The sequence below is a fragment of the Anolis carolinensis genome, chromosome 2 (assembly GCF_035594765.1).
Source record: "Anolis carolinensis isolate JA03-04 chromosome 2, rAnoCar3.1.pri, whole genome shotgun sequence".
NCBI lineage: Eukaryota > Metazoa > Chordata > Lepidosauria > Squamata > Dactyloidae > Anolis > Anolis carolinensis.
This window is the reverse complement of record NC_085842.1, coordinates 18,220,120-18,246,428: the sequence shown is the minus strand read 5'-3', so window position 1 is coordinate 18,246,428 and position 26,309 is coordinate 18,220,120. Positions and strand designations below refer to the sequence as shown.

Sequence of the window (26,309 nt, the reverse complement as noted above, 5' to 3'; positions counted from 1 at the left end):
CCAATCCCACCTGCACCAGGCCCCCGTTTCTCCATGGGGCACGTGACTAAGGCCATGCTCCATCTCCCAGAAAGGAGGAGAGTGGAGAAAGTGGTTGTTTTTCCTTGTTCTCGGTGAGTGTGTTAGAAGGCCAACCTTTGAGAGAAACAGGCCTGGGCCAACTTCAGCCCTCCCTCCAGGTGTTGTGGGCCTCAGCCCCTCTTCGGCCCTTTGGAGAAGGTTTGGGAACAAGACTCACCAGAAGGAGAAGGAGGAAGAAGAAGAGGCCAAATGGACACACTCCCTCTCCCAGCCGGGCAAGGAAGGGTTAAGGGGAGGGAGTTTGGTTCCTAGACAGTCAGGAAAGCTTGGTCAAAGGAGGCCCACTTCCTTCCTGCCTCTCTGGGAACCAAACTCCCTCCCCTTAACCCTTCCTTGCCCGGCATTACTCTATAAGGAGGGGAAAAGAGCATCTCTCCAAAGCCCAGAACCATAGAATCCTAGAGTTGGAAGAGACCTCATGGGTCATCCAGTCCAACCCCCGGCAAGAAGCAGGAAAATCTCATTCAAAGCACCCCTGACAGGTGACCATCCAGCCTCTGCTTAAAAGCCTCCAAAGAAGGAGCCTCCACCACACGCCGGGGCAGAGAGTTCCACTGCTGAACAGCTCTCACAGTGAGAAAGTTCTTCCTGATGTTCAGGTGGAATTCCTTTCCTGTAGTTTGAAGCTATTGTTCCGCGTCCTAGTCTGCAGGGCAGCAGGAAACAAGCTTGCTCCCTCCTTCCTATTGTTGCATGAGAAAACCAGCCCTGGGTCCTTGGGGTGTCTAGTTTACCTGGGCCAGGTCCCCACTCCCTGAAGTGTCCTTTCTTCTTCCTCCTTCTCCCTCCTTCCCTTCTTCCTCCTTCCCTTCCTTTCTTTCCTTCCTCTTTTCCTTCCTTTCCCTTTTTCTTCCTTCCTCACTTTTTATTCCTTTTCTCCTTTTCTTCCACTCTGCTGGCCTTCCTTCCCCTTTTTCCTCTAGGAAGCTTGGCTTGTTAAAGGTACTTTGGAAAATTATGTCTCTTGTGTATATAAGTTGCCCTGAACGCTCTGTGTTTTTTCCTATGTGTTCCTATTTTGCCTATACAGTAAAGTCTCGCTTATCCAATGTAAGCGGGCCAGCAGAATGTTGGATAAGCGAATATGTTGGATAATAAGGAGAGATTAAGGAAGAGCCTATTAAACATTAAATTAGGTTATGATTTTACAAATTAAGCACCAAAACATCATGTTATACCACGAATTTGACAGAAAAAGTAGTTCAATACACAGTAATGCTATATAGTAATTACTTTATTTACAAATTTAGCACCAAAATATCATGATGCATTGAAAACATTGACTACAAAAATGCGTTAGATAATACAGAACATTGGATAAGTGAGACTCTACTGTATGTTGTGTTAACCTAATGTTTATGCTCCTGAAATCCCCATTCCTTCCCTTTGGGGGGAACCTTGTTCCTGAACCCAAAAATGTCTTGCATCCCACACAATTATATAGCCTGGGGAAAAGGAACAAAGCTGGGAACTTCCTCATCAAGTTCCCAGTTTCATCTATATTGTTGGACTTTACCTGGACATTGCAACACAATACTTCTATTGAGGCGGGGGAAATCACCTCTCCCTATCCTTGAGGAAGAACCAATTTCACCACCTGCGCCTTTGATGAATGGGACCTCTCGCATCAGAAGGAAATCAGCATGTCTACAGTCAAAACCCATCCTCTTGTCATTTTTGCATGATTGTATTAATATATGATGTTTTGTTTCTCTGGGGTCTGGAATCGCCAGCCCAGCCCTATTAAGGGGCCATGCCATGTTCATCTCATAAGACAATAGGGTAGGGCCAGAAAATGCCCTCAATGGCTTTATTATTTTTCCTGTTCAATAAAAGGAACCCCATTCATCCACACTTAACCATCCCTTGTTCCCAGCCCATGCCGGCCAACCAAGTCCCTCTCTGTGACTGGTCAGAATTAGAGGCTTGGCTGCAGCCTCCCAGCTGTGAAACTGTATTCTGTATGCTATCTACTTTGTGAATGTATCACTAGCTAGCATCTTATCTGCAGATAATAAAATGGTTGGCTGAAAATCACCTTCTCTCCTTGCTTGCTGGCTAATTTCAATTGGGCCTAATCTGAATGCTCGCCATAGCAGGGACTCGCTCAAAATGGACAACTCAGGTAAATCACTTGCCTGGGTTTCTGCCAACAGGCATCTTCCTGGTCTCACTGCCAGTGGTTGCCTCCTAAAATGGGGCCAAGACTATGACTTCCCCTCACATATTTGTACATGGCTATCATGTCTCCTCTCAGCCTTCTCTTCTGCAGGCTAAGGTCTAAAGATGTGGGCATACATATAGTCATGGAAGAAAAAATCAAATTCATAGTATAGTTAGATATATCCTCTCCCTGTCAAACCATTGTTGGGCAATTGGGCTTAATAACAAAGACTCTCCTCATAAATGTATAGCAGAGCAAGTCTTCAGCAGCGGCAGGATCCAGCACCAGTAGCCCAAAGTGATGAAAAGGGACAAAACTCACAAACCAATGTTATATCTTCCAGAGGAGGCTTTTCTTTGTAGTAAAATAATATCATTGAATTATGTACAATAACAAGGTTTCTATAATACAAATAAATACCTTTTATTTTTAACACGCTGCAGCCTTCGCGCACAGGAGCTTTAAAACACGAGGCTTCTCTCAAACAGATTTACCTCAGACTGACATTCACCTCACGCTAACAGAGGAGTTTCCTCGCTGAGGCAAAAACTATCACCAACAGGCTTCAGCCTACTCACTCCTAGCTTTGGCCCACTCACTCTAACAGCCTTCGGCCTACACTTTTGTAATCAAAAACGCCCAGTTAATATTTAATGTTTATGACAATAATTGCTCCCCAACCTCACAGAATATTAACCTGCCAGTCCAGGGAACAGAGCAGAGATCAGAGCAGGGCATCCATTTACAACAGAAAGCACAAGCAGACTCTTCATTGAGAAATTACCTGCTGTAATAGCTGCTTTCAAAAGCAGCATTCTGCTAAGGCAGGGGAATCTTAATTCAGAGTTTTAAGACTACTAGAAAAGAAGAGGCTAATATAGTGGAATGATAAGGAGATATATCCAGCCCATCCCCAGTACAACTGACTGTAACTCAGTGAAGTGCAGATTTTCAGCCACCATGTTAAAATGAGAAGTAAAACAAAAATAGAGCCCAAAATACATTTGGTATGTTTGAGATTTTGATAAGAGTACTTGATATCCAATGTATGCCTTTGTTCCTCAATCCATTTACCTGGTTGGAGATGGAAAATAGTAATACTGGTTCCTGCACACTGACATGACTTTGAAAACAAGCAGACCCAGATTTTGTACCACCACAAAATATGCCAGCAACATTTGTGCCCCTCATAACTTGCTTCTAGGAGATCAACACTATAAAGCGCTATATATCCTAGGCTTTTGTGCAGCTCAATTAAAAGCTATTATTTCCTTAATACAGTAGAGTCTCACATCCAAGACTCGCTTATCCAAGCCTCTAGATTATCCAAGCCATTTTTGTAGTCAATGTTTTCAATATATCGTGATATTTTGGTGCTAAATTCGTAAATACAGTAATTACAACATAACATTACTGCATATTGAACTACTTTTTCTGTCAAATTTGTTGTACAACAATGTTTTGGTGCTTAATTTATAAAATCATTACCTAAGTTGATGTTTAATAGGCTTTTCCTTAATCCCTCCTTATTATCTAAGATATTTGCTTATCCAAGCTTCTGCCGGCCCGTTTAGCTTGGATAAGTGAGACTCTACTGTATATAAGATCCTGGGACTTAAATTTTGCAAAATACATCAAATTGTCATAGTCTATGACAAAATCAATGATATATAACATTGACTCGTGTTTTTCAATTTAATGTGGATTAAAAGTTTGTGTGTCAGGAGCAGGGAAACAGCCAGAAAATGCTAGCCAGAGATACGATTTGCACATCAATGGTAATAATACTGTAAGCATCTTTTCCTTTGGCTTGGTCTCAGCAGAAGTGCAGTGTTCAATTCTGGAATCCTGGCTGAAAAACAACATTTGCAAACTGGAACTTTCCAACCAAGGAAGTAAAGGAGCTGGAAATTAAGCCCAGAGTAATAACTGATAGAATTACATATGGTTTATTTTTTCTACAGAATAGGTGACATGGCGATCGTATTTAACCCTCTGAAGGATTGTCATCAGAAGCTTGCCTTCCGTTGCTCCAAGAACAGGAACTCCACTTAGGGATTCAAATGACAAGAAAGGGGAATCTAACCAATCTTAGGCAGAACTTCTCAAACTGACCTTTTTGAAATGAGATGTTTACCCACAAAGGATGTTTATTGGCCTGTGTGTATTCTCTGGTGCTTGTTAAGGGATGAAGTCTGAGTAAAACATTTCCCACACTTCAGGCATTGGTATGGTTTCTCTCCTGTGTGGAATCTATTATGGCTCGCCAAGGCTGAACTGTAAACAAAACACTTGCCACACTCCTGGCATTGGTATGGCTTCTCTCCTGTGTGGAGTCTTCTATGTTTCACCAAGTCTGAACTGTAAGCAAAACATTTCCCACACTCCTGGCATTGGTATGGTTTCTCTCCTGTGTGGAGTCTTTTGTGGCTCACCAAGTCCGAACTGTAAGCAAAATATTTTCCACACTCCTGGCATTGGTAAGGCTTCTCTCCTGTGTGGAGTCTTTTGTGCCTCACCAAGTGTGAATTGCGAGGAAAACATTTCCCACACTCCTTGCATTGGTATGGCTTCTCTCCTGTGTGGAGTCTTTTGTGGCTTGCCAAGGCTGAACTGTCAGCAAAACATTTCCCACACTCCTGGCATTGGTATGGCTTCTCTCCTGTATGAAGTCTTTTGTGGCTCACCAAGGCTGAACTATAAGCAAAACATTTCCCACACTCCTGGCATTGGAATGGCTTCTCTCCTGTATGGAGTCTTTTGTGGCTCACCAAGTCTGAACTGTGAGCAAAACACTTCCCACACTCCTGGCATTGGTATGGTTTCTCTCCTGTGTGGAGTCTTTTGTGCCTCACCAAGGCTGAACTGTTAGCAAAGCATTTTCCACACTCCTGGCATTGGTATGGTTTTAAACCTGTGTGGAGTCTTTTGTGGCTCACCATGTCTGAACTGTAAGCAAAACATTTCCCACACTCCTGGCATTGGTATGACTTCTCTCCTGTGTGGAGTCTTTTGTGCTTCACCAAGGCTGAATTTTCAACAAAATTTTTCCCACACTCCTGGCATTGATATGGCTTCTCTCCTGTGTGGATTCTTTTGTGGCTCACTAAGGCCGAACTGTAAGCAAAATATTTCCCACACTCCTGGCATTGGTATGGCTTCTTTCCTGTGTGGAGTCTTTGGTGCCTCACCAAGGTTGATCTGCCAGCAAAACATTTCCCACACTCCTGGCATTGGTATGGCTTCTCTCCTGTTTGATGTCTTTTGTGGCTCACCAATTGTGAACTGTAATCCTTGGTTCCTTCAAAGATTTCTTGTTGGCCCACATCTGCCAATTTATGATCAACCACATATTTGGCGGATACTTTCCATTTAAGATGGTTTTCCGCAGCATGGAGTGTCTTGTGAAGCACTAGTGCCATATTTTGGGTAAAGCACTGACCACATACATTACATTTGAAGGGCTTTTCTCTGGCACAATCTTCATCTTCACTTTGGGCTTGCTGGTGTCTAGGAAGGCCCTCATTCTGCCCAAAATGCTTGCTGTGTTTGGTGCATACATTGCTCATCTCCCCATTATCTACTGTGAAGAAGAAGAACAGAAACAATAATTCCTCAGCATGAGTGATAAAGACCCTTAAGGAATCGACGCTTTTGGATTGTGCTAATTTAACTGTTTTTCTGCAATGTTTTGATCTGTTTTTACTTGGGATGCTTTAAATGCTTGGGTTTCACCATTTTAACACTATGTTCATTGGGTTGTTGTGTGTTTTCCGGGCTCTATGGCCATGCTCCAGAAGTATTCTCTCCTGACATTTTGCCCATATCTATGGCAGGCATCCTCAGAGATTTTGAGGTATATGTTCATTGTTTGTATAGTATGGAGAGGAAGGCGGTATATAAATGATGTAAATAAATAAATAAATAAGGAAGTAGGATAAGAAGTGGATTGAAATGATCCGTACAAAACTATTTGCACTTTTCTGGCCCACTACCTCTTTTAGGAGCCAACCCAGGATTTTATCAAAGTGTTTTTATTGTTTATTGGTATATGTGATTTTATTTGCTTATGATTTGTTTTTATTGTTGAGTTCTATATTGTTTGTTGCCTGGGCTTGGCCCCATGTAAGCTGCCCCGAGTCCCCTCAGGGAGATGGTGCGGGGTATAAAAATAAAATAATAATAATAATTATTATTATTATACTTAAAATATCATAGACATAGATATAAATGTTGTCATTTCCACACGCCTTTTTCAGTAAAAATGGACATGATTTGACTGCCTTGAACCGCTAAGAGAGAGATGAGTAACATATGCTTGAGGCTACCTGTTGCTCAGCCCAGTCCGGTTTTTTATTGTCTCCTTCTCTCTGGGGGGATGGATGCCTTTTCCCTTTACTTTCAAACGCTTGCCTTTTTGGGTTGCCTTTTTGACGTCAGGAGAGAATGTTTTTGGAACATGGCCATACAGCCCGGAAAATGCATAACAACCCAGTAATTCCAGCCATTAAACCCTTTGACAACGCTTGCATTTTTGTCTAGCTCAAAACTTTACCTCGCTACCACTCATTTCACAATCGTTCCCTCCTTTTATTTCTCTCCCCCAACTTCCACTTCTCTCTTCCCACTGTCCCTTAAGGTTGGATTTTTTCACTCCAACATAGAAGATCTCATACCTAATTTCAGAGTATTGCGGAGATTGTTACATTTTTACTAACAGCAATCAAATGGGAATCTTACTGTTTTGGGTAGTTGGTTGTAAATATGAGTTCTAAAGGGATAGATTTGCCTGATAAAGCTGTGAATATGCAAGATAGTAACTGAAAAGAAAAAGAGGAGAACAATGGTGAAAGCAAAGAAGGGAACAAAAAAGGAATATCTGTAGGTCTCAGCAAGATATAGTGATGGCATCCCAATAACGCCACATTTGAGAGAGAAGAGATTGCCTCAAAACCATCCTGTTTTGTGAGTAATGACAAGACTATGCACCAGAGGTAAGAGCTGCTTAAAAATCCAGATGTCCCTTTATTCAGTCAATTGCTCTGGTTCCAATACCTGCACAGCTTTTACAGGGAAGCTGTAACTTCTTCACATATGAGAATTTAGGAAAGTGGCATTGGATATACTAGTGATTTTCTAAAGTTTAGGGTCCACTTGAAGAAGAGGAGCATAGAGTTTGATTACTGCTATGTGCCTCTCCCAGTGCACAAAAAACCCCAAGCCCCAATCATTCACAAGCACAGAACATAGAAAGCATTATATTACAAGTCACCATCTTGCAAATGATTGAGCCTAGGGGCTGTTTCTGTGCTGGGAGAGGCAGTGTAGAAAGATAATCTAGCCTTCAGGCATGCAGAGGCTAGTCTGCCTGGTTTGGAGGGAAAACAAGGTTGAACACCACACCAATCAAAAGATGTATAGCTGTGTCTGCAAATCTGAAGCCAGAAAAAGTTTGATCTTTTAGATAATCCATTCCCCAGCCACTTTCTCCAACCAATCAATCTAGGCGATGGATCTTAATAGATTTACACAGAGCCTCAGTTACTGGGAGGAAGCGTGTAAGCAAACATCAAGAGCCAGTCAGCAAACATAAAGATCAAAAAGCCCTAAACGGTTCAGGCCTAACCTATTTATCTGACCACACCTCCCCATATCAACCTGCCCAATCTTTAAGATCATCAAAGGAGGCTCAGAAGGACCTTCACGGTGACAGACCCGAGCCTATGGAATAGGCTCCCCAAAGAAATTAAAACAGTTCTCTCCCTTTCTTTTTTCAAGAATCAACTAAAAACATTTTTGTTTAGGCAGGCCTTCAGTGTAGAAATTTTGACCCAAGTAACAGAAAAGGCCATAATTTTATTGACTGGAGCAAAGTGCAACATAACTCGACAAGATGCCACATGAATGTATATTGATTTTAAATTATTTATTTTAAGATGTTTGTATGTTGATTGATTGTTTTATTTGTTTTATACATGCGTTCCAACTAATGTCTGTATGATATTAATATGCTGTAAGCCGCTTTGGGGCCTTTGAGGCTTATTACTACTCTGTGTCACATATTTCTAACATAAGCCCTGCCTTGAGGACCTTCAGTAACTGTGATGATTTAGGATAATACTGCATGTTGAAATAGAAATCCCCATCCGTGAGGGAGCCTTACCGAGAGAGTCCACAATCCCATGAATCTCCTCCATGATCTCCACATACAAGACTTTTTGATCAGGATTCAGGAGAATCCACTCTTCCAGGGAGAAATGGACATCCACATCCTCAAAAACAATAGGGCCCTGATGGAAAAAGAAAAAAAATCCTTCTTATATAAGGGCTGTCTAAAAAAATATCTTTGTAGAGATGTCTAGTTGATTGCAGTCAGAACCATTTCTTAATTGATATGTAGAATCAAAAATGGAATCTGGACATGTTCCAGCTTTTATTGTGGTGCCCAAAACTGGACACACCTATTGTTTCAGGTGAGGTCTCACAAAAGCAGAAGAAGATCATGACTTCCCTTAATCTAGATACTATATTCTTTTGGATGCAGACCAAAATCCCATAGTCTTTTGAGCTGCTGTATCACTTTGTTGCTTCATGTTTAACTTGTGGTCTACAAATACTCCAAGATACCTTTCATATGAACTGTTGTCAAGCCAGGTTTTATCCATCCTGTATCTGTGCATTACATTTTTTTGCTCCCTAAGTGTACTACCCTACATTTATTCTTATTGAAATTAATTTGGTTAATTTTGGCCCAATTCTCGAACATGTTATGGCCATTTTGTATTCTGATCATATCTTCTAGATCAGTGGTTCTCAACTTGTGGGTCCCCAGATGTTTTGGCCTTCAGCCCCCAGAAATCCTAACAAATGGTAAACTGGCTGGGATTTCTGGGAATTGTAGACCAAAACACCTGGGAACCCACAGGTTGAGAACCACTCTTCTAGAGTATTAGCTATCCCTGTTAATTTGGTGTCAACTGAAAATGTGATGCGCATGGTGAACAGTACTGGGCCCAGGACAGAACCCTGTGTCACTCAAACAGTCACGTATTTCCAGAATGAAGAGGCACCATTGGTGAGGAGACTTTGGGTTCAATCGCTCAACCCATTACAAATCCACCGAACTCGAGTATTATCTAGCCCACTATTTACTAGTTGTTTGAAAACCCATGGGAGGCCTTTCCAAAGGATTTACTGATATCGAGATGTGCTACATCCACTGCTTTTCCTTCCTCTACCAAGCTTGTAACTCTACCGAAAAAACAGATTAGTCTGGCATGACTTGTTTTTGAGAAACCAATGTTTAGTGATTACAGCATTTTTTCAAAGTGATTCCAGACTGCCTTCTTAATAATCTGATACAACATCTTTCCTGTTGTTTAGGTCAAGCTGACTAGATGTAATTGGTGTGGGTCTTCTATTTGTGCATCATAAAATCATAAAATCATAGAGTTGGAAGAGACCTCATGGGCCATCCAGTCCAACCCTCTGCCAAGAAGCAGGAAAATCGCATTCAAAGCAGCCCTGACAGATGGGCATCCAGCCTCTGCTTAAAAGCTTCCAAAGAAGGAACCTCCATCTAAAGATGGACAACCTTTGCCTCTTTAAGTCTGTTCGGACTTCTCCCGTTCTCCAAGAATTCTCAAAGATCATTGCTGGTTCTGAAATTTCTTCTGCAAGTTCCTTCTGTACTCTTGGGTGTACTTGATGTGGCTACATCCACTGCATTTCCTTTAGAGTGGCCAGGTATTCCTGGACTACTTCTTTACCTATTTTGGGTTGCACTTTCCCTATTACCTCATTTGTTCCATCTTGTTCAAGTAGAATACTTGTTTTATTCTTTTTAATCTCTCTGGCAAGCCTGAGCTCATTTTCTATATTAGCTTGTCAGACCTTTTCCCTACCTATGCTAGTTAGTCGTTTGAATGCTTTGGTGATTTCCTCCCTTTTTCATTTCTTGTACATTTCTTTGAACATCCATTCTGGTTTCTTTAGATTTCTCTTATTTTTTCTCTCCTTGTTGGCACTGTTTCCAATTGTGGCTTTGGCATTTCACTTTTAAGAAACTCCCATTCAATATTTTCTGTTTCAACAGATGTTTGATGATTAAGCCTGGAACAAATGACACCCAGGCAGCTCCAGCCCTCCCCTCCCAGGAATCCTTCTGCTTACCTGATTCAGTTCCACTCCATCACAAAGGGGAAGAAACAAATGAGGATTCGGGAACAACGTCATTCCAGCCCCTGGGAGAGAGAGCAAGGTGTGGAAAGCTGATCAGATAAACATAGCTCACAGGTTACAATTACAGTCCAAAAAAGGAATCTATGAGGAAATGATCCTATGAACACAGGATATATAAAGTTCAGGAGGTTAGGACTTTTTAATCTCATTCAGTGCTGTGAATAGGTTGGACTAACACTAGTACTGGGCTTGGTATTTCTACTGACTAAAGGTATTTTTGTTGTCTGCTTGTCTTCAAGCTGAGTTTCATGGCTCATCTTTGCTTTGGGTTTCACCTGGAAACAACATACAGTTGACATTTCAGTCCCAACCGACAATATGCAACTGTAGAAGTATAACAATAAACTCCAAATCACATTGAAATTACACTTTTGCAACCAAATGCCTACCTATATACTTATCAAGGCCAAAGGATCATGCATGTACATCTTCTCTTGATCAAACTGAACGTTTATGTGCTACAATCCCTTGAAGGGTAATTTACATTGGCATAAAACACCAAACTCCCAGAAGGGTTCCTTCTTACCCTCCAAGGCTATAGTCCCATCTCCTTCCTGCTTGAGTTCCTTCTGCTGGAGACCCTGGACTGTGTCTGATGGAGGTTTCTCTAATTCAGCGACATCAGGGTGGACTTTAATGTAGTTATTTTGGGACTAGAAGAGCACAGAGAATTCCATAATTAGTATAGAGAAAGGTTAGAAAATGATTTTTTCCTCAAATGTGCAGAAACTGCATTCTGAGATAGGCCACATTTCCCCTCTCATCACATTCAACGTAATTTCTAGGATCAACATATTTGAGAAGAATAGCAACTGAGCTTACAGTGGAAATGCAGATAATAGTAGGAAGGGCAGAGCAGGTAGGAAAAGAGGCAGAAGGAGCAGAGCCTGGCTTCTCTCACACATTGGTCCCATCTTTGATGAAAGGCAGGATGTAAGCTTAACCTGTCCATCAGTTGCAAGGTTAATGAAACCAACAGGAAATGCTCTCACCTGTTCTTCCTGCCTCTTGTCCTCTGCCCGACTCAGGAGGAAGCCTTCCGCCAGGGCCACCGCCTGGGAAGAGGTCTCTGCCCCACACTCTCGGACCCAGCTCCCCATCTCTGGGGGCAGGAGGCTCAGGAACTGCTCCAGGATCACCAGGTCCAGCATCTCAGCCTTGGTGTGTTGCTCTGGCTTCAGCCACTGGCGGCAGAGATCGTGGAGGTGGCTGCAAACCTCTCTGGGTCCCTCGCCCTCTCGGTAGGACTGCCTGAAGCGCTGGTGCTGTATGTGTGCATTCAGGAACGTCTGTGTAGGTCTTTTCCAGAATTCCCCACTGGTCCCCAAGGCCCTGCCTACTTCAAGTCCAGGTGATTTGGGTCTCGCCATGTTGGAACCACTGTTTGATGTAAAACCAAACTGTATCCAAGATGCCTTTCCTCCCTCTTCATTCAAGGAAAAGAAATCCCTGAACAGGCTCCACTCCAAAATTCTCACCCAACAATCACATTTCCTCTGTGAACGAAAGGCAGTATTAAACAGAAGGCTTCAGGAGGGTTTTTCCTGGAGAGTAAAAGAACAAGCCCTTTATTTATTTTAGAGCCAAGTAATGCTGGGCCCTCCTTCCTCTTGGGCCTCAGCTTCTCCAGCCTCCAGACCAACCTGGCCTCCCATTGAACTCCCATTCAGTCCCAAGTCACACCATCCCCCATGATTCCTTCAGCTGATGCTAAACGATCCATAGCCTTTCTTGCACAGAAGAACCAAGAGACTTTGAAACAAGAGACAAAAATCAATATAACAAGTAAAGTAAAATACTTGGAAATCCAGACGACAAACAGAAATTGCATTATTTAAAACAACTATGAAGAAGTATTGCAAGAGATAGAAAATGACCTACAAAGGTGGAAGAACTTAGATCTACAGTATCCCTACAGTATCTCTATTGGTAGAGCCCCCAATGGCGTAGTGTGTTAAACTTGCAGACCGAAAGGTCACAGGTTCAAATCCGGGGAGCGGAGTGACAAACAAATATGAGGCTTCTCTTCCCCCTCCTTCTATTTCTAATTCATTGGTGACACAGTAGACATTTATACAGTTCTGATCCCCCTGTGGAGGAGCCCCCGGTGGTGCAGCAGATTAAACCACTGAGCTGCTGAACTTGCTGACCGAACGCTGGCGGTTCAGATCCAGGGAGCAGTGTGAGTTCTCGCTGTTAGGCCCAGCTTCTGCCAACCTAGCATAGAATCATAGAATCATAGAATAGTAGAGTTGGAAGAGACCTCATGGGCCATCCAATCCAACCCCCTGCCAAGAAGCAGGAAATCGCATTCAAAGCACCCCCGACAGATGGCCATCCAGCCTCTGCTTAAAAGCCTCCAAAGAAGGAGCCTCCACCACAGTCCGGGGCAGAGTGTTCCACTGCCGAACAGCCCTCACAGTGAGGAAGCTCTTCCTGATGTTCAGGTGGGAAGTAGTTCGAAAACATGCAAATGTGAATAGTCCAATAGGTACCGCTCCGGTGGGAAGCAGTCATGCCAGCCACATGACCTTGGAGGTGTCTATGGACAACACCGGCTCTTTGGCTTAGAAATGGAGATGAGCACCAGCCCCCTGAGACGGAGACGAGATGAGACTTAATGTCAGGTGGAAACCTTTACCTTTATCTAAGCTCTGCAAACTCGTCCCCTGCTTTGTTCTCTTTTTTCCTTTGTGTGCAAAACAACTTTCCTTTTGAATGCGTAATAAAAAATAAAATAAAAAGAGGACCCAGGGAGGCAGGTGAGTGGGTTGGCAGGGGAAAGCCATTGGTCCTCTACCTGTCTCTCCTCCTAAGGATCCCTAGTTGGAGAAGTGACAGCCTCTCAGTCTGTTGTGAGGACCCCCAATCCCATCTGCACCAGGCACCCTTTTCTCCATGGTGGAAGAGACTAAGGCTATGTTCCATCTCCCAGGAAGGAGGAGAGTTGAGAAAGCGGTGGTTTCTCTAGCTTCTCGGTCAGTATGTGCTAGAAGGCCAACCTGTGAGTGAAAGAAGCCTGGGCCAACTTGGTCCTCCCTCCAGGTGTTTTGGGCTTCAGCCCTTCTTCAGCCCTTTGGAGAAGGTCTGGGAATAAGACTCACCAGGAGGAGGAGGAGAAGGAGGAGACAGGCTGCCAGGAGGAGGAGGAGGAGGGAGAGGCCAAAGGGACAAACTCCCCTCTCCCAGCTGGACAAGGAAGGGTTAAGTGGAGGGAGTTTGATTCTTAGAGAGACAGGAAAGGCAAGTCTAAAGAGGCCCACTTCCTTCCTGCCTCTCTGGGAACCAAACTCCCTCCCCTTAACCCTTCCTTGCCCAGTGTTACTCTATAAGGAGAACAGAGCATCTCTCAAAAGACCCAGAACCAAGGGACTAAAGGACTAAAGATGATGGCATTCATATAGTCATGGAAGAAAAATTCATATTCATAGGATAGTTAGATATATTCTGTCCCTGTCAAACCATTGTTGGGTGAGTGGGCTTAATAACAAAAGACCCTCCTCATAAATGCATAGAATCAGAGGTGGAAGAGACCTCCTGGGCCATCCAGTCCAACCCCATTCTGCCAAGAAGCAGGAAAATGACATTTAAAGCACCCCCGACAGATGGCCATCCAGCCTCTGCTTAAAAGCCTCCAAAGAAGGAGCCTCCACCACAGTCCGGGGGAGAGAGTTTCACTGCTGAACAGCTCTCACAGTGAGGAAATTCTTCCTGATGTTCAGGTGGAATCTCCTTTCCTGTAGTTTGAAGCCATTGTTCTGCGTCTCCAGGGCAGCAGAAAACAAGCTTGCTCCCTCCTCCCTATGACTTCCCCTCACATATCTATACATGGCTCTCATGCAGAGCCGGCCCTAGGCATTTTTCAAGTGTAGGCGAACAGAATTTTGGCGCCCCCCCCCCCCCAAACCAATCACTGAAAAATAAAAGCGTTGGATAAGCTAAAATGTTTGATAATAAGGAGGGATTAAGGAAAGAAAACCTATTAAACATCAAATTACATTAAGATTTTACAAATTAAGCACTAAAATATCATGTTTTACAACGAATCAATAGAAAAAGCAGTTCAATACCTTGCGGAGGCAGGCCGTAGGAGATAGGAGTTGCCTCGATGGCGCCCCCAACAAGATGGCGCCACAGGCAACTGCCTAGTTGGCCTGGTGGTTGAACCGCCTCTGCTCTCATGTCTCTTCTCAAGCTATCATGTCTCTGCAGAGCAACTCTTCAGAAGTGGCGGGATCTATCACTAGTTGCCCAAAGTGATGAAAAGGGACAAAAACACAAAAACCAAAAACACAAAAACCAGCCGAGCTGTGGCGCAGGCGGTTGAGCAGCCAGCTGCAACAAATCACTCTGACCAAGAGGTCATGAGTTCGAGGCCAGCTCGGAGCCCTGTGTTTGTCTTGTCTTTGTTCTATGTTAAGGCATTGAATGTTTGCCCTATGGGTGTATAATGTGATCCGCCCTGAGTCCCCTTCGGGGTGAGAAGGGCGGAATATAAATACGGTAAATAAATAAATATATATGTCTTCCAAAGGAGGCTTTTCTTTGTAGTATAACAATATTGTTCAACTATGTACAATAACAAGGTTTCTATAATACAAATAAATACTTTTTAGCTTTAAGAGGCAGCAGCCTTCACACACAGGAGCTTTAAAACACGAGGCTTCTCTCAAACAGATTTACCTCAGACTGACGTTCACCTCATGCTGACAAAGGAGTTCCCTCACTGAGGCAAAAACTACCACCAACAGGCTTCAGCCTACTCACTCTCCTCAGAGTGACACTAACAGGCTTCGGCCTACACTTTTGTAATCCAAAATACCCAGTTAATATTTAATGTTTCTGAAAATAATTGCTCCCCAGCCTCACAGAATATTAAGGGTAACCTGTCAGTCCAGGGAACAGAGCAGATCGGAGCAGGGCATCCATCTACAGCAGAAAGACAATGTATCAACACTAGATGAAGACCCACTGCTCCGGGATGTTGTGTGTTTTCCAGGCTGTATGGCCATGGTCCAGAAGCATTCTCTCCTGACGTTTTGCCCACATCTATGGCAGGCATCCTCAGAGGTTGTGAGGTATATTGGAGAGAATGCTTCCGGAACATGGCCATATAGCCCAGAAAATACACCACAACTCTGTGATTCTGGCCATGAAGGCCTTCAACAACTCATCCCACGGCTCTCTTTTCCCAAGGAGGAGGAAGACAGACTTGGGTGGGAGATACAACGAAAGCACCCACCACAAGCAGGCTCTTCACTGAGAAATCCCCTGCTGCAATAGCTTCTCTCCAAAACACCCTTCTGCTAAGGCAGGGGAATCTTAATTCAGAGTTTTGTTAGAAGGATGTCACTGATTTTCACATTTCAGTCTTGCACGTGAGTACTACAAAGAAGATGTAAGAGGAGGCCCTTGTGAGCCCGGGGAGTGGAAGAGGCAGGATGCTGGCATGTGCTAATGAGGGAGACGTAGTTTTAAAAGAGAATCTTCAAGGATTTTTCCAATGACTGTAAGTTCCATATGTCCTGATTTGCTGCCATATGACCTTAATTGCAAAGGCCCTTGTGAGGCCCATGTTTGAGAAAACGCTGATGATTTGAAAAAGAGCTGCCTCAGAGAGGAAGTTACTTTTTAAGGATAAAGCTTATCAGAGTGTAACTGGCTAGCTAGTACTCCCTAAGTTTCCTAGCCATTTGGAGTTATGCTTGCAACAGAGAAAATACATATGCCTGGCCCGCAAATACTATGCTTAGAGGCAAAATCAATCTATATATATAAATGAGTGATGGCATCACAGCGACCAACAAAACAACAAAACTACAGGCCCCCCAACCTCGAAATTTGACAACACAACCCATCATCCACGCCTCGAGGTTGATACAACAAAAAGAAAAATAAAGTCCTAATTAGAGGGAAAGGAATAATTGTTTTTATCCAATTGCTGCCCGTTAGAGGACTAATCTCTGCCCACTTGGTCTCCTAGCAACCAACTCAGCCCAGAGGACAGGCAGACTTAGGCCTCAGCCTCTTCCACAGATTATCTAATTTGGACTGGATTATATGGCAGTGTAGACTCAAGGCCCTTCCACACAGCTATATAACCCATTTATAATCTTATATTATCTGCTTTGAACTGGATTATCTTGAGTCCACACTGCCAGATAATTCACTTAAGTGTGCATTTTATACAGCTGTGTAGAAGGGGCCTCATATAATCCAGTTCTAAGCAGATATTAGATTATCAATATACAGTAGAGTCTCACTTATCCAACATAAACAGGCCGGCAGGATAAGTGAATATGTTGGATAATAAGAAGGGATTCAGGAAAAGCCTATTAAGCATCAAATTAGGTGATGATTTTACAAATTAAGCACTAAAGCATCATGTGATACAACAAACTTGACAGAAAAGGTAGTTCAATGTGCAGTGATGCTATGTAGTTATTATACCACCATACTTTGCCACAGTAACGTGTGGCCGGGCACAGCTAGTGATATATAATATGGTTAATTCTAAAATAATAACAAGACTCGAGGTTTTTCAATTTAATGTGGAATAAAAGGAGCAGGGAAACAGCTAGTAAATGCTAGCCAGGGATACGATTTGCACATCAAGGGTAATAATACTGTAAGCGTCTTTTCCTTTGGCTTGGTCTCAACAGAAGCGCTGCGTTCAATTCTGGAATCCTGGCTGAAAAAACAACATTTGAAACTGGACATTTCCAACCAAGGAAGTAAAGGAGATGGAAATGAAGCCGAGCAAAAACTGATGGAATTACATATGGTTTATTTTTTACTTCAGAACAGGTGACCTCTGAAGGATTGTTACAGGGAACTTGCTTTCCGTTGCTCCTAGAACAAAAGGGGAATCTAACAAATCTTAGGCAGAAATTCTCAAACTGACCTTTTTGAAATGAGATGTTTACCTACAAAAGATGTTTATTGGCCTTTGTGTATTTTCTGGTGCTTGTTAAGGGATGAAGTCTGAGTAAAACATTTCCCACACTCCTGGCATTGGTATGGTTTCTCTCCTGTGTGGAATTTTTTATGGCTCACCAAATCTGAACTGAAAGCAAAACACTTGCCACAATCCTGGCATTGGTATGGCTTCTCTACTATGTGGAGTCTTTTGTGTTTAACCAAGGCTGAACTGTAAGCAAAACATTTCCCACACTCCTGGCATTGGTATGGCTTCTCTCCTGTGTGGAGTCTTTTGTGCCTCACCAAGTGTGAACTGGAAGCAAAACATTTCCCACACTCCTGGCATTGGTACGGCTTCTCTCCTGTGTGGAGTCTTTTGTGGCTCACCAAGCCTGAACTGTCAGCAAAACATTTCCCACACTGCTGGCATTGGTATGGCTTCTCTCCTGTGTGGCGTTTTTTGTGGCTCACCAAGCATGAAATGTAAGCAAAACATTTCCCACACTCTTGGCATTGGTATGGCTTCTCTCCTGTGTGGAATCTTTTGTGACGCACCAAAAGTGAACTGTCAGCAAAACATTTCCCACACTCCTGGCATTGGTATGGCTTCTCTCCTGTGTGGAATCTTTTGTGGGTCACCAAGTTTGAGCTGTTAGTAAAACGTTTCCCACACTCCTGGCATTGGTATGGTTTCTCTCCTGTGTGGAGTCTTTTGTGGCTCGCCAAGTGTGAACTGTTAGTAAAACATTTCCCACAATCCTGGCATTGGTATGGTTTCTCTCCTGTGTGGAGTCTTTTGTGGCTCACCAAGGCTGAACTGTGAGCAAAACATTTTCCACACTCCTGGCATTGGTATGGCTTCTCTCCTGTGTGGAATCTTTTGTGGCTCACCAATTGTGAACTGTAATGCCTGGTTCCTTCAAAGAGTTCTTGTTGGCTCAGATCTGACAATTTGTGATCAACCACACATTTTGCTGATACTTTCCATTTAAGATGGCTTTTCCCAGCATGGATTGTCTTGTGAAGCACTAGTGCCATATTTTGACCACATACATTACATTTGTAGGGCCTTTCTCTGGCAGAATCTTCATCTTCACTTTGGGCTTGCTGGTGTCTAGGAAGGCCCACATTCTGCCCAAAATGCTTGCTGTGTTTGGTGCATACATTGCTCTTCTCCCCATTATCTACTGTGAAGAAGAACAGAAACCATCATTCCTCAGCGTGAGTGATAAAGACTCTTAAGGAAGTAGGATAAGAAATGGATTGAAATGATCCTTAAAATATCATAGACAAGGAGGAAAAGAATATATAAATGTTGTCATTTCCCCACCCCTTTTTTTAGCAAAGATGGACAAACTTTTACTGCCTAGAACCTCTAATATATGCTTAGGAGGCTACCTGTTGCTCAGCCCAGCTTGGTTTTTTATTCCTTGTCCTCCTCTCTGGGAGGACAGATGCCTTTTCCCTTCAAATTCAAATGCTTGCCTGTTTGGGTTGTTGTGCATATTCTTGGCTGTATAGTAATGTTCCAGAAGCATTCTCTCCTTACGTCAGGAAAATGCACAACAACCCAGTGATTCCGGCAATGAAAGCCTTTAGCAATGCTTGCCTTTTTGTCTAGCTTAAGACTTTACCTTGCTACCATCCATTTCACAATCGTTCCCTCCTTTTTATTACTCTCCCCCAACTTCCACTTCTCTCTTTCCATGCTCTCTTAAGGTTGGACTTTTCCACTTCAACATAGAAGATCCCATAGCTAATTTTGGAATATTGCAGAGATTGTTACGTCTTTACCATTAGCTACCAAATGGGCCGGGCTGTGGCGCAGGCTGGATAGCAAGCCAGCTGCAACAAATCACTCTGACCAAGAGGTCATGAGTTCGAGGCCAGCCTGTGCCTGCGTCTTGTCTCTGTCTCTGTTCTATGTTATGGCATTGAATGTTTGCCTTTATGTGTGTAATGTGATCCGCCCTGAGTCCCCTTCGGGGTGAGAAGGGCGGAATATAAATGCTGTAAATAATAATAATAATAATCATCATCATCATCATCATCATCATCATCATCATCATCATCTTAACAGTTTTTGGAAGCTGGTTGTAAATATGGGTTCTAAAGGGATAGATTTGCCTGATAAAGCTGGGAATATGCAAGATAGTGACTGTAAAGTAAAAGAGGAGAACAATTGTGAAGGCAGAAAATGAAACAAAAAAGGAAGATATAGTGGTGGCATCCAAATAACACCACATTTGAGAGAGAAGAGATTGCCTCCAAACCATTTCGGTTTGTCAGGAATAAGACGACTGTTCATCAGAGGAAAGAGCTGTTTAAAAATCCAGATGATGCAATAACAGACATCATATAACAGATATAACATTCTGTGGACTATCCCTTCATTCAGTCAATTGTTCTCGTTCCAGTACCTGCACAGCTATTAAGGGGAGCTGCAACGTCTTCACATATGAGAATTTAGGAAAGTGGCATTGGATATACTAGTGATTTTCAAAGGTTTAGGGTCCACTTGAAGAAGAGGGGCATGGAATTTGATTACTGCTATATGCCTCCCCCAATACACAAAAAACCCCAATCCACAATCATTCACAAGCACACAACATAGAAAGCATTATATTACAAGTCACCATCTTGCGAATGACTGAGGCTAGCTGCTGTTCTGGAAATCTTCTCACTGGAGTCTGAATTGGTGCCAAAATTGCTGTTGCTCAGGCACCAAGGCAATTGAAACTTGTGTGCCAGCTGGAACCATACCCTGAGTAACCAGACTTGGCCATGGTGGTCCAGGCCTTGGTTACATCCCATCTAGACTTCTGTAATAGGCTCACTGCTACAGTACTTTCACTGGCTACCAATTTGTTTCCGAGCCTGATTCAAGGTGCTGTTTTGACTTTTAAAGTACTAACCAGTTCAGGCCTAACCTATTTATCTGACCACACCTCCCCATATCAACCTGCCCGATCTTTAAGATCATCAAAGGAGGCTCAGAAGGACCTTCACGGTGACAGACTTGAGCCTATGGAATACCCTCCCCAAAGAAATTCAAACAGCTCTCTCCCTTTCTTCTTTCAAGAATCAACTAAAATAATTTTTGTTTAGGCAGGCATTCAGCATAGAAATTTTGACCGAAGTGCCCAAAAATGCCATAATTTTATCAACTGGAGAGAAGTGCAATATATGAATGTATATTGATTTTAAATTGTTTATTATAAGATGTTTGTTTATTGATTGTTTTATTTGTTTTATACATGTGTTCAGACTGATATCTGTATGATATTAATATGCTGTAAGACTTTGGGGCCTTTGAGGAAGAAAAGCGGAATATAAATAAAGATTTATTATTATTATTATTATTATTATTATTATTATTATTATTATTATTACTATTATGTCATATATTTCTAACATAAGCCCTACCTTGAGAACTCTCAGTGACTGTGATGATTTAGGATAATACTGCATGTTGAAAAAGAAATCCCCACCAGTGAGGGAGCCTTACCGAGAGAGTCCACAATCCCATGAATCTCCTCCATGATCTCCACATACAAGACTTTCTGATCAGGATTCAGAAGAGCCCACTCCTCCAGGGAGAAATGGACAGCCACGTCCTCAAAAACAATTGGGACCTGGTGGAAAAAGAAAAAAAACTCTTCTTATATAAGGGCTGTCTAGAAAAATATTTAAAGTAGATTTACATTCCTGTTCATTGTTTGAAAGGGAAAGGGCTGAGGCCTCAGTGCCACAGTTGTAAGCTTTGTAGAGACGTCTGGTCATAGTCGGAACCATTTCTTAATTGATATGTAGAATCCGAAATGGAATAAGATTTCTCTTATTTTTTCTCTCCTTGTTGGCACTGTTTCCAATTGTGGCTTTGGCATTTCACTTTTAAGAAACTCCCATTCAATATTTTCTGTTTCAACAGATGTTTGATGATTAAGCCTGGAACAAATGACACCCAGGAAGCTCCAGTTCTCCTCTCCCGGGAATCCTCTGCTTACCTGATTCAGTTCCACTCCATCACAAAGGGGAAGAAACGACTGAGGATTCAGGAACGTCATTCCAGCCCCTGGGAGAGAGAGCAAGGTGTGGAACGCTGATCACATAAACATAGCTCACAGGCTACAATTACAGTCCTCAAAAGGAATCTATGAGGAAATGATCCTATGAACAGAGGAGGATTCTGCAGCCCAGGAATATATAAAGTTCCGGAGTTTAGGACTTTTTAATCTCATTCAGTGCTGTGAATAGGTTGGACTGACACTAGTACTGAGCTTGGTATTTCTACTGAGTAAAGGTATTTTTGTTGTCTGCTTGTCTTCCAGCTCAGTTTCATGGCTCATCTTTGCTTTGGGTTTCACCTGGAAACATAACATACAGTTGACATTTCAGTCCCAACTGACAATATGCAACTGTAGAAGTATAACAATAAACTCCAAATCACATTGAAATTACACTTTTGCAACCAAATGCCTACTTATATACTTATCAAGGCAAAAGGATCATGCATGTACATTTTCTCTTGATCAAACTGAATGTTTATATGCTACAAATCCCTTAAAGGAGAATTTACATTGGCATAAAACACCAAAACTCCCAGAAGGTTTCCTTCTTACCCTCCAAGGCTACAGTCCCATCTCCTTCCTGCTTGAGCTCCTTCTGCTGGTGACTCTGGATTATGTTTGATGGAGGTTTCTCTGATTCAGAGACATCAGGGTGGACTTCAATGTAGTTATTTTGGGCCTAGAAGAGCACAGAGAATTCCATATTTAGTATAGAGAAAGGTTAGAAAATGATTTTTCTCCTCAAATGTGCAGAAACTGCATTCTGAAATAGACCACATTTCCCCTCTCATCACATTCAACGTAATTTCTAGGATCAACATATTTGAGAAGAATAGCAACTGAGCTTACAGTGGAAATGCAGATAATAGTAGGAAGGGCAGAGCAGGTAAGAAAAGAGGCAGAAGGAGCAAGCCTGGCTTCTCTCACACATTGGTCCCATCTTGGAAGAAAGGCAGGATGTATGTTTAATCAATTATCAGTCCCAAGGTTAGTGAAACCAAGAGGAAATGCTCTCACCTGTCCTTCCTGGCTCTTGTCCTCTGCCCGACTCAGGAGGAAGCCTTCCGCCAGGGCCACCGCCTGGGAAGAGGTCTCTGCCCCACACTCTCGGACCCAGCTCCCCATCTCTGGGGGCAGGAGGCTCAGGAACTGCTCCAGGATCACCAGGTCCAGCATCTCAGCCTTGCTGTGTTGCTCTGGCTTCAGCCACTGGCGGCAGAGATCATGGAGGCGGCTGCAAACCTCTCTGGGCCCCTCGCCCTCGTGGTAGGAAGACTGCCTGAAGAGCTGGTGTTGCATGTGCGTATTTAGGAACTTCTGCGTAGTTCTTTCCAAATATTCCCCACTGCTCTTGGGGGCCCTGCCCACTTCAGGTCCAGGTGAGTTGAGTCTCTCCATGCTGGAACCACTGTTTGATGGAAAACCAAACTGTATCCAAGATGCTTCCCCTCCCTCTTTATTCAAGGCAAAGAAATCCCTGAATAGGCTCCACTCAAAAATTCTCCACCAAAAATCACATTTTCTTTCTGAAAGGCAGAATTGGACAATAGGCTATAGGAGGCCTTTTTTTGGAGTATAAAAATAGCCCTTTATTTATTTCAGAGCCAGCTAATGCTGGACCTTCCATTCACTTGGGCTTCTGGATAGTGTGGGAACGCATGACTCCCAGTTTTGACTTTTCTGTTGTAGAGAACATTTGGAACTTCCAAAATTTTAGACAATGCGTACAATAACAGTGTTTGGGTTAAATGTATACATGTAATAACTATAGCATATATAAGGAATCTCTTCCCCCTCCTTCCCCTTCCTCTTCATCGGTGACACGGTAGACATTAATGGAGCCCTGGTGGCATAGCGGATTAAACCACTGAGCTGCTGAACTTGTTGACCGAAAGATTGGTGGTTCGTATCTGGGGAGAGGATTGAGCTCTCACTGTTAACCCCAGCTTCTGCCAATCTAAGGTAAAAGGTAAAGGTTTCCCCTAACGTTAAGTCCAGTCATGTCCGACTCTGGGGGTTGGTGCTCGTCTCCATTTCTAAGCCGAAGAGTGGGCATTGTCCGTAGACACCTCCAAGGTCATGTGGCCGGCATGACTGCATGGGGCGCAGTTACCTTCCCGCTGGAGCGGTACCTATTGATCTACTCACATTTGCATGTTTTTGAACTGCTAGGTTGGCAGAAGCTGGGGCTAACAGCGGCCGCTCCCGCCACTCCCGGGATTTGAACCTGGGACCTTTTGGTCTGCAAGTTCATCAGCTCAGCGCTTTAATGTACTTCGCCACTGGGCCAAACTAGCAGTTTGAAAACATGCAAATGAGAGTAGATCAATAGGTACCGCTCCAATGGGAAGGTAACAGTGCTCCATGCACTCATGCTGGCCACATGACCTTGGAGGTGTCTATGGAAAACACCAGCTCTTTGGCTTAGAAATGGAGATGAGCACCAGCCCACAGAGTCGGACACAACTGAACTTAATGTCAGGGGGAAATCTTTACCTTTACCTAATCTACTAATCAGAGCTCTGCAAACTCATCCCCTGCTTTGTTCTCTTTTTTTCCCTTCGTGTGCAAAACATCTTTCCTTTTACATGCGTAATAAAAAAATAAAATAAAAGGAGGACCAAGGTAGGCAGGTGAGTGGGTTGAGAGAGGAAAGCCATTGGCCCTCTGCCTGTCTCTCCTCCTAAGGACCCCTGGTTGGAGATCTCACAGCCTCTCAGTCTGTTGTGAGGACCCCCAATCCCACCTGCACCAGGCCCCCTTTTCTCCATGGCCAAGTGACTAAGGCCATGCTCCATCTCCTTGGAAGGAGGAGAGTTGAGAAAGTGGTTGTTTCTCTAGTTTCTCCGACAGTGTGTGCTAGAAGGCCAACCTGTGAATGAAACACATTCACAGGTTGGCCAATTTCGTCCCTCTCCCCAGGTGTTTTGGGCTTCGGCCCCTCTTCAGCTGTTTGGAGAAGGTCTGGGAATAAGACTCACCAGAAGGAGAAGGATGAGAAGGAGGAGACAGGCTGCAACAAGGAGGAGGAGGAGGGAGAGGCCAAAGGAGCAAACTCTCTCTCCCAGCCGGAGAAGGAAGGGTTAAGGGGAGGGAGTTTGATTCCTAGACAGTCATGAAAGCTTGGTATAAGAGGACCACTTCCTTCCTGCCTCTCTGGGAACCAAACTCCCTCCCCATAACCCTTCCTTGCCCAGCGTTACATTATAGGGAGGGGGAAAGAGCATCTCTCAAAAGCCCTGGAACCAAAGGACTCAAGATGATGGCATTCATATAGTCATGGAATTAAAATTCATATTCATAGGATAGATAGATGTATTCTCTCCCTGTCAAACCACTGTTGGGTGAGTGGGCTTAATAACAAAGACCCTCCTCATAAATGTACAGAAGAGCAACTCTTCAGAAGTGGCGCGATCCAGGGTAGGAGCTACCGTGTTTCCCCGAAAACAAGACAGTGTCTTATATTAGTTTTTGCTCCCAAAGATGTGCTAGGACTTATTTTCAGGGGATGTCTTAATTTTCCATGAAGAAGAATTCACTGTTATTGTTGAACAAAAGAAATGAACATTTATTATATACTGGTGGTGGCACAGTGTGTTAAAGCACTGAGCTGCTGAACTTGTGGACCGAAAGGTCCCAGGTTCAAATTCCAGGAGCGGAATGAGCTCCCACTGTTAGCCCCAGCTCCTGCCAACCTAGCAGTTCGAAAACATGCAAGTGTGAGTAGATCAATAGGTACCGCTCCGGCGGGAAGGTAACGGCGCTCCATGCAGTCATGCCAATGGCCACGTGACCTTGGAGGTGTCTATGGACAACGCCGGCTCTTCGCCTTAGAAATGGAGATGAGCACCAATCCTCAGAGTCGGACACGACTGGACTTAACATCAGGGTGATGACCGTCACCCCAGCTTTCAAATTGATTTGAAAACGCAGCAGAAAGTTCCATAGATTACTCCCCAAAAGAACGGAGCGGGACCGCAACAGACTATTATTAAAAGACCTTTTTCCTTCATTTTCCTCTTCCCTGAACTATGTAACAAATCCCCCCAATAAAAGTAGCATTTATTTTAACAGTAACCCTCTCTATCTGGTTATTTTGTATCTTTTCTCTGACTCCTTTCCTTTGCATGCAATCTCTCTCTCCCTCCCGTCCCTTTAAACTCCGGTTGAGGTTTCCCTGCCATAGATTAACATGGCGGTCGATATAAATTGGCTCATATCTCTATCAAAATTACCCCTAGAACGCTCCTCTTTTAGTCCTAACCCTTTCTAAGGCTCCTGACTCGAAGACAACCAGCAGAACCAGAATCGGTCCAGTTTTCGGCAACTCAACAGCTGACTGTCAAACGGGACCGACAGCTCCTTTCAAGCCAAGCTGCTGCTTTATCCCGGGTTTTCCTCTCCCCGCGACTCGCGGAATGGCTTTCCCTAGCCCCTTTCTGTGAATTGGGGATGGGGGGATCGCTCTCTCGCGGGGGAGACATAGTTCTCCAAGGACCCTCACCCTCTACAGCTGCCAGGGGGTGACGGACGGGTGCACTCCACGTTTCATGCATACTTTTGTGATTTTATGAAGAAGAAGAACACTCTTCCCCAGACCTACCCTTGGACTTATGAAATCCTATACCTCCAAAGACTTACTAACCCATATGTGCCCCTTCCCCATGCCATCTCTATGAATTCCCTATGAACTCTTTCTCCTCATGTATTTGTGAATTTTCATATTCTATGTACTTGGACACACTCATGACTCGCTGTGTATGAATTTCAAATCGTTGGGCTAACTTCATGAATTGTGAAATCATGCTGCTTGAACCCCACTTCTATATTGG

The 26,309-nt window shown here is 43.5% G+C and overlaps 2 protein-coding genes across 2 annotated transcripts in view; both read right to left on the bottom strand.

Moving 5' to 3' along the window:
• LOC100565347 (zinc finger protein 729) overlaps positions 1 to 333 on the bottom strand; it is a 40,347-nt gene extending 40,014 nt beyond the window's left edge. The window contains 1 exon segment of the mRNA XM_062969284.1: positions 239 to 333. The gene's annotated coding sequence lies outside the window, so the exon portion shown is untranslated.
• Positions 334 to 3,926: 3,593 nt separating this feature from the next.
• LOC103280226 (uncharacterized) lies at positions 3,927 to 24,576 on the bottom strand. Its single transcript, XM_008118506.3, has 12 exons — positions 24,459 to 24,576; positions 22,495 to 23,003; positions 22,030 to 22,156; positions 21,415 to 21,482; positions 20,916 to 21,042; positions 17,429 to 18,594; positions 13,591 to 13,812; positions 11,479 to 11,982; positions 11,013 to 11,139; positions 10,418 to 10,488; positions 8,409 to 8,535; positions 3,927 to 5,828 (listed from the first exon to the last, which is right to left on the bottom strand). The coding sequence occupies exons 2-12, from the start codon at positions 22,873 to 22,875 to the stop codon at positions 4,396 to 4,398; spliced, it is 4,353 nt and encodes a 1,450-aa protein (XP_008116713.2). The 5' UTR covers positions 22,876 to 23,003; positions 24,459 to 24,576; the 3' UTR covers positions 3,927 to 4,395.
• Positions 24,577 to 26,309: the final 1,733 nt, after the last annotated feature.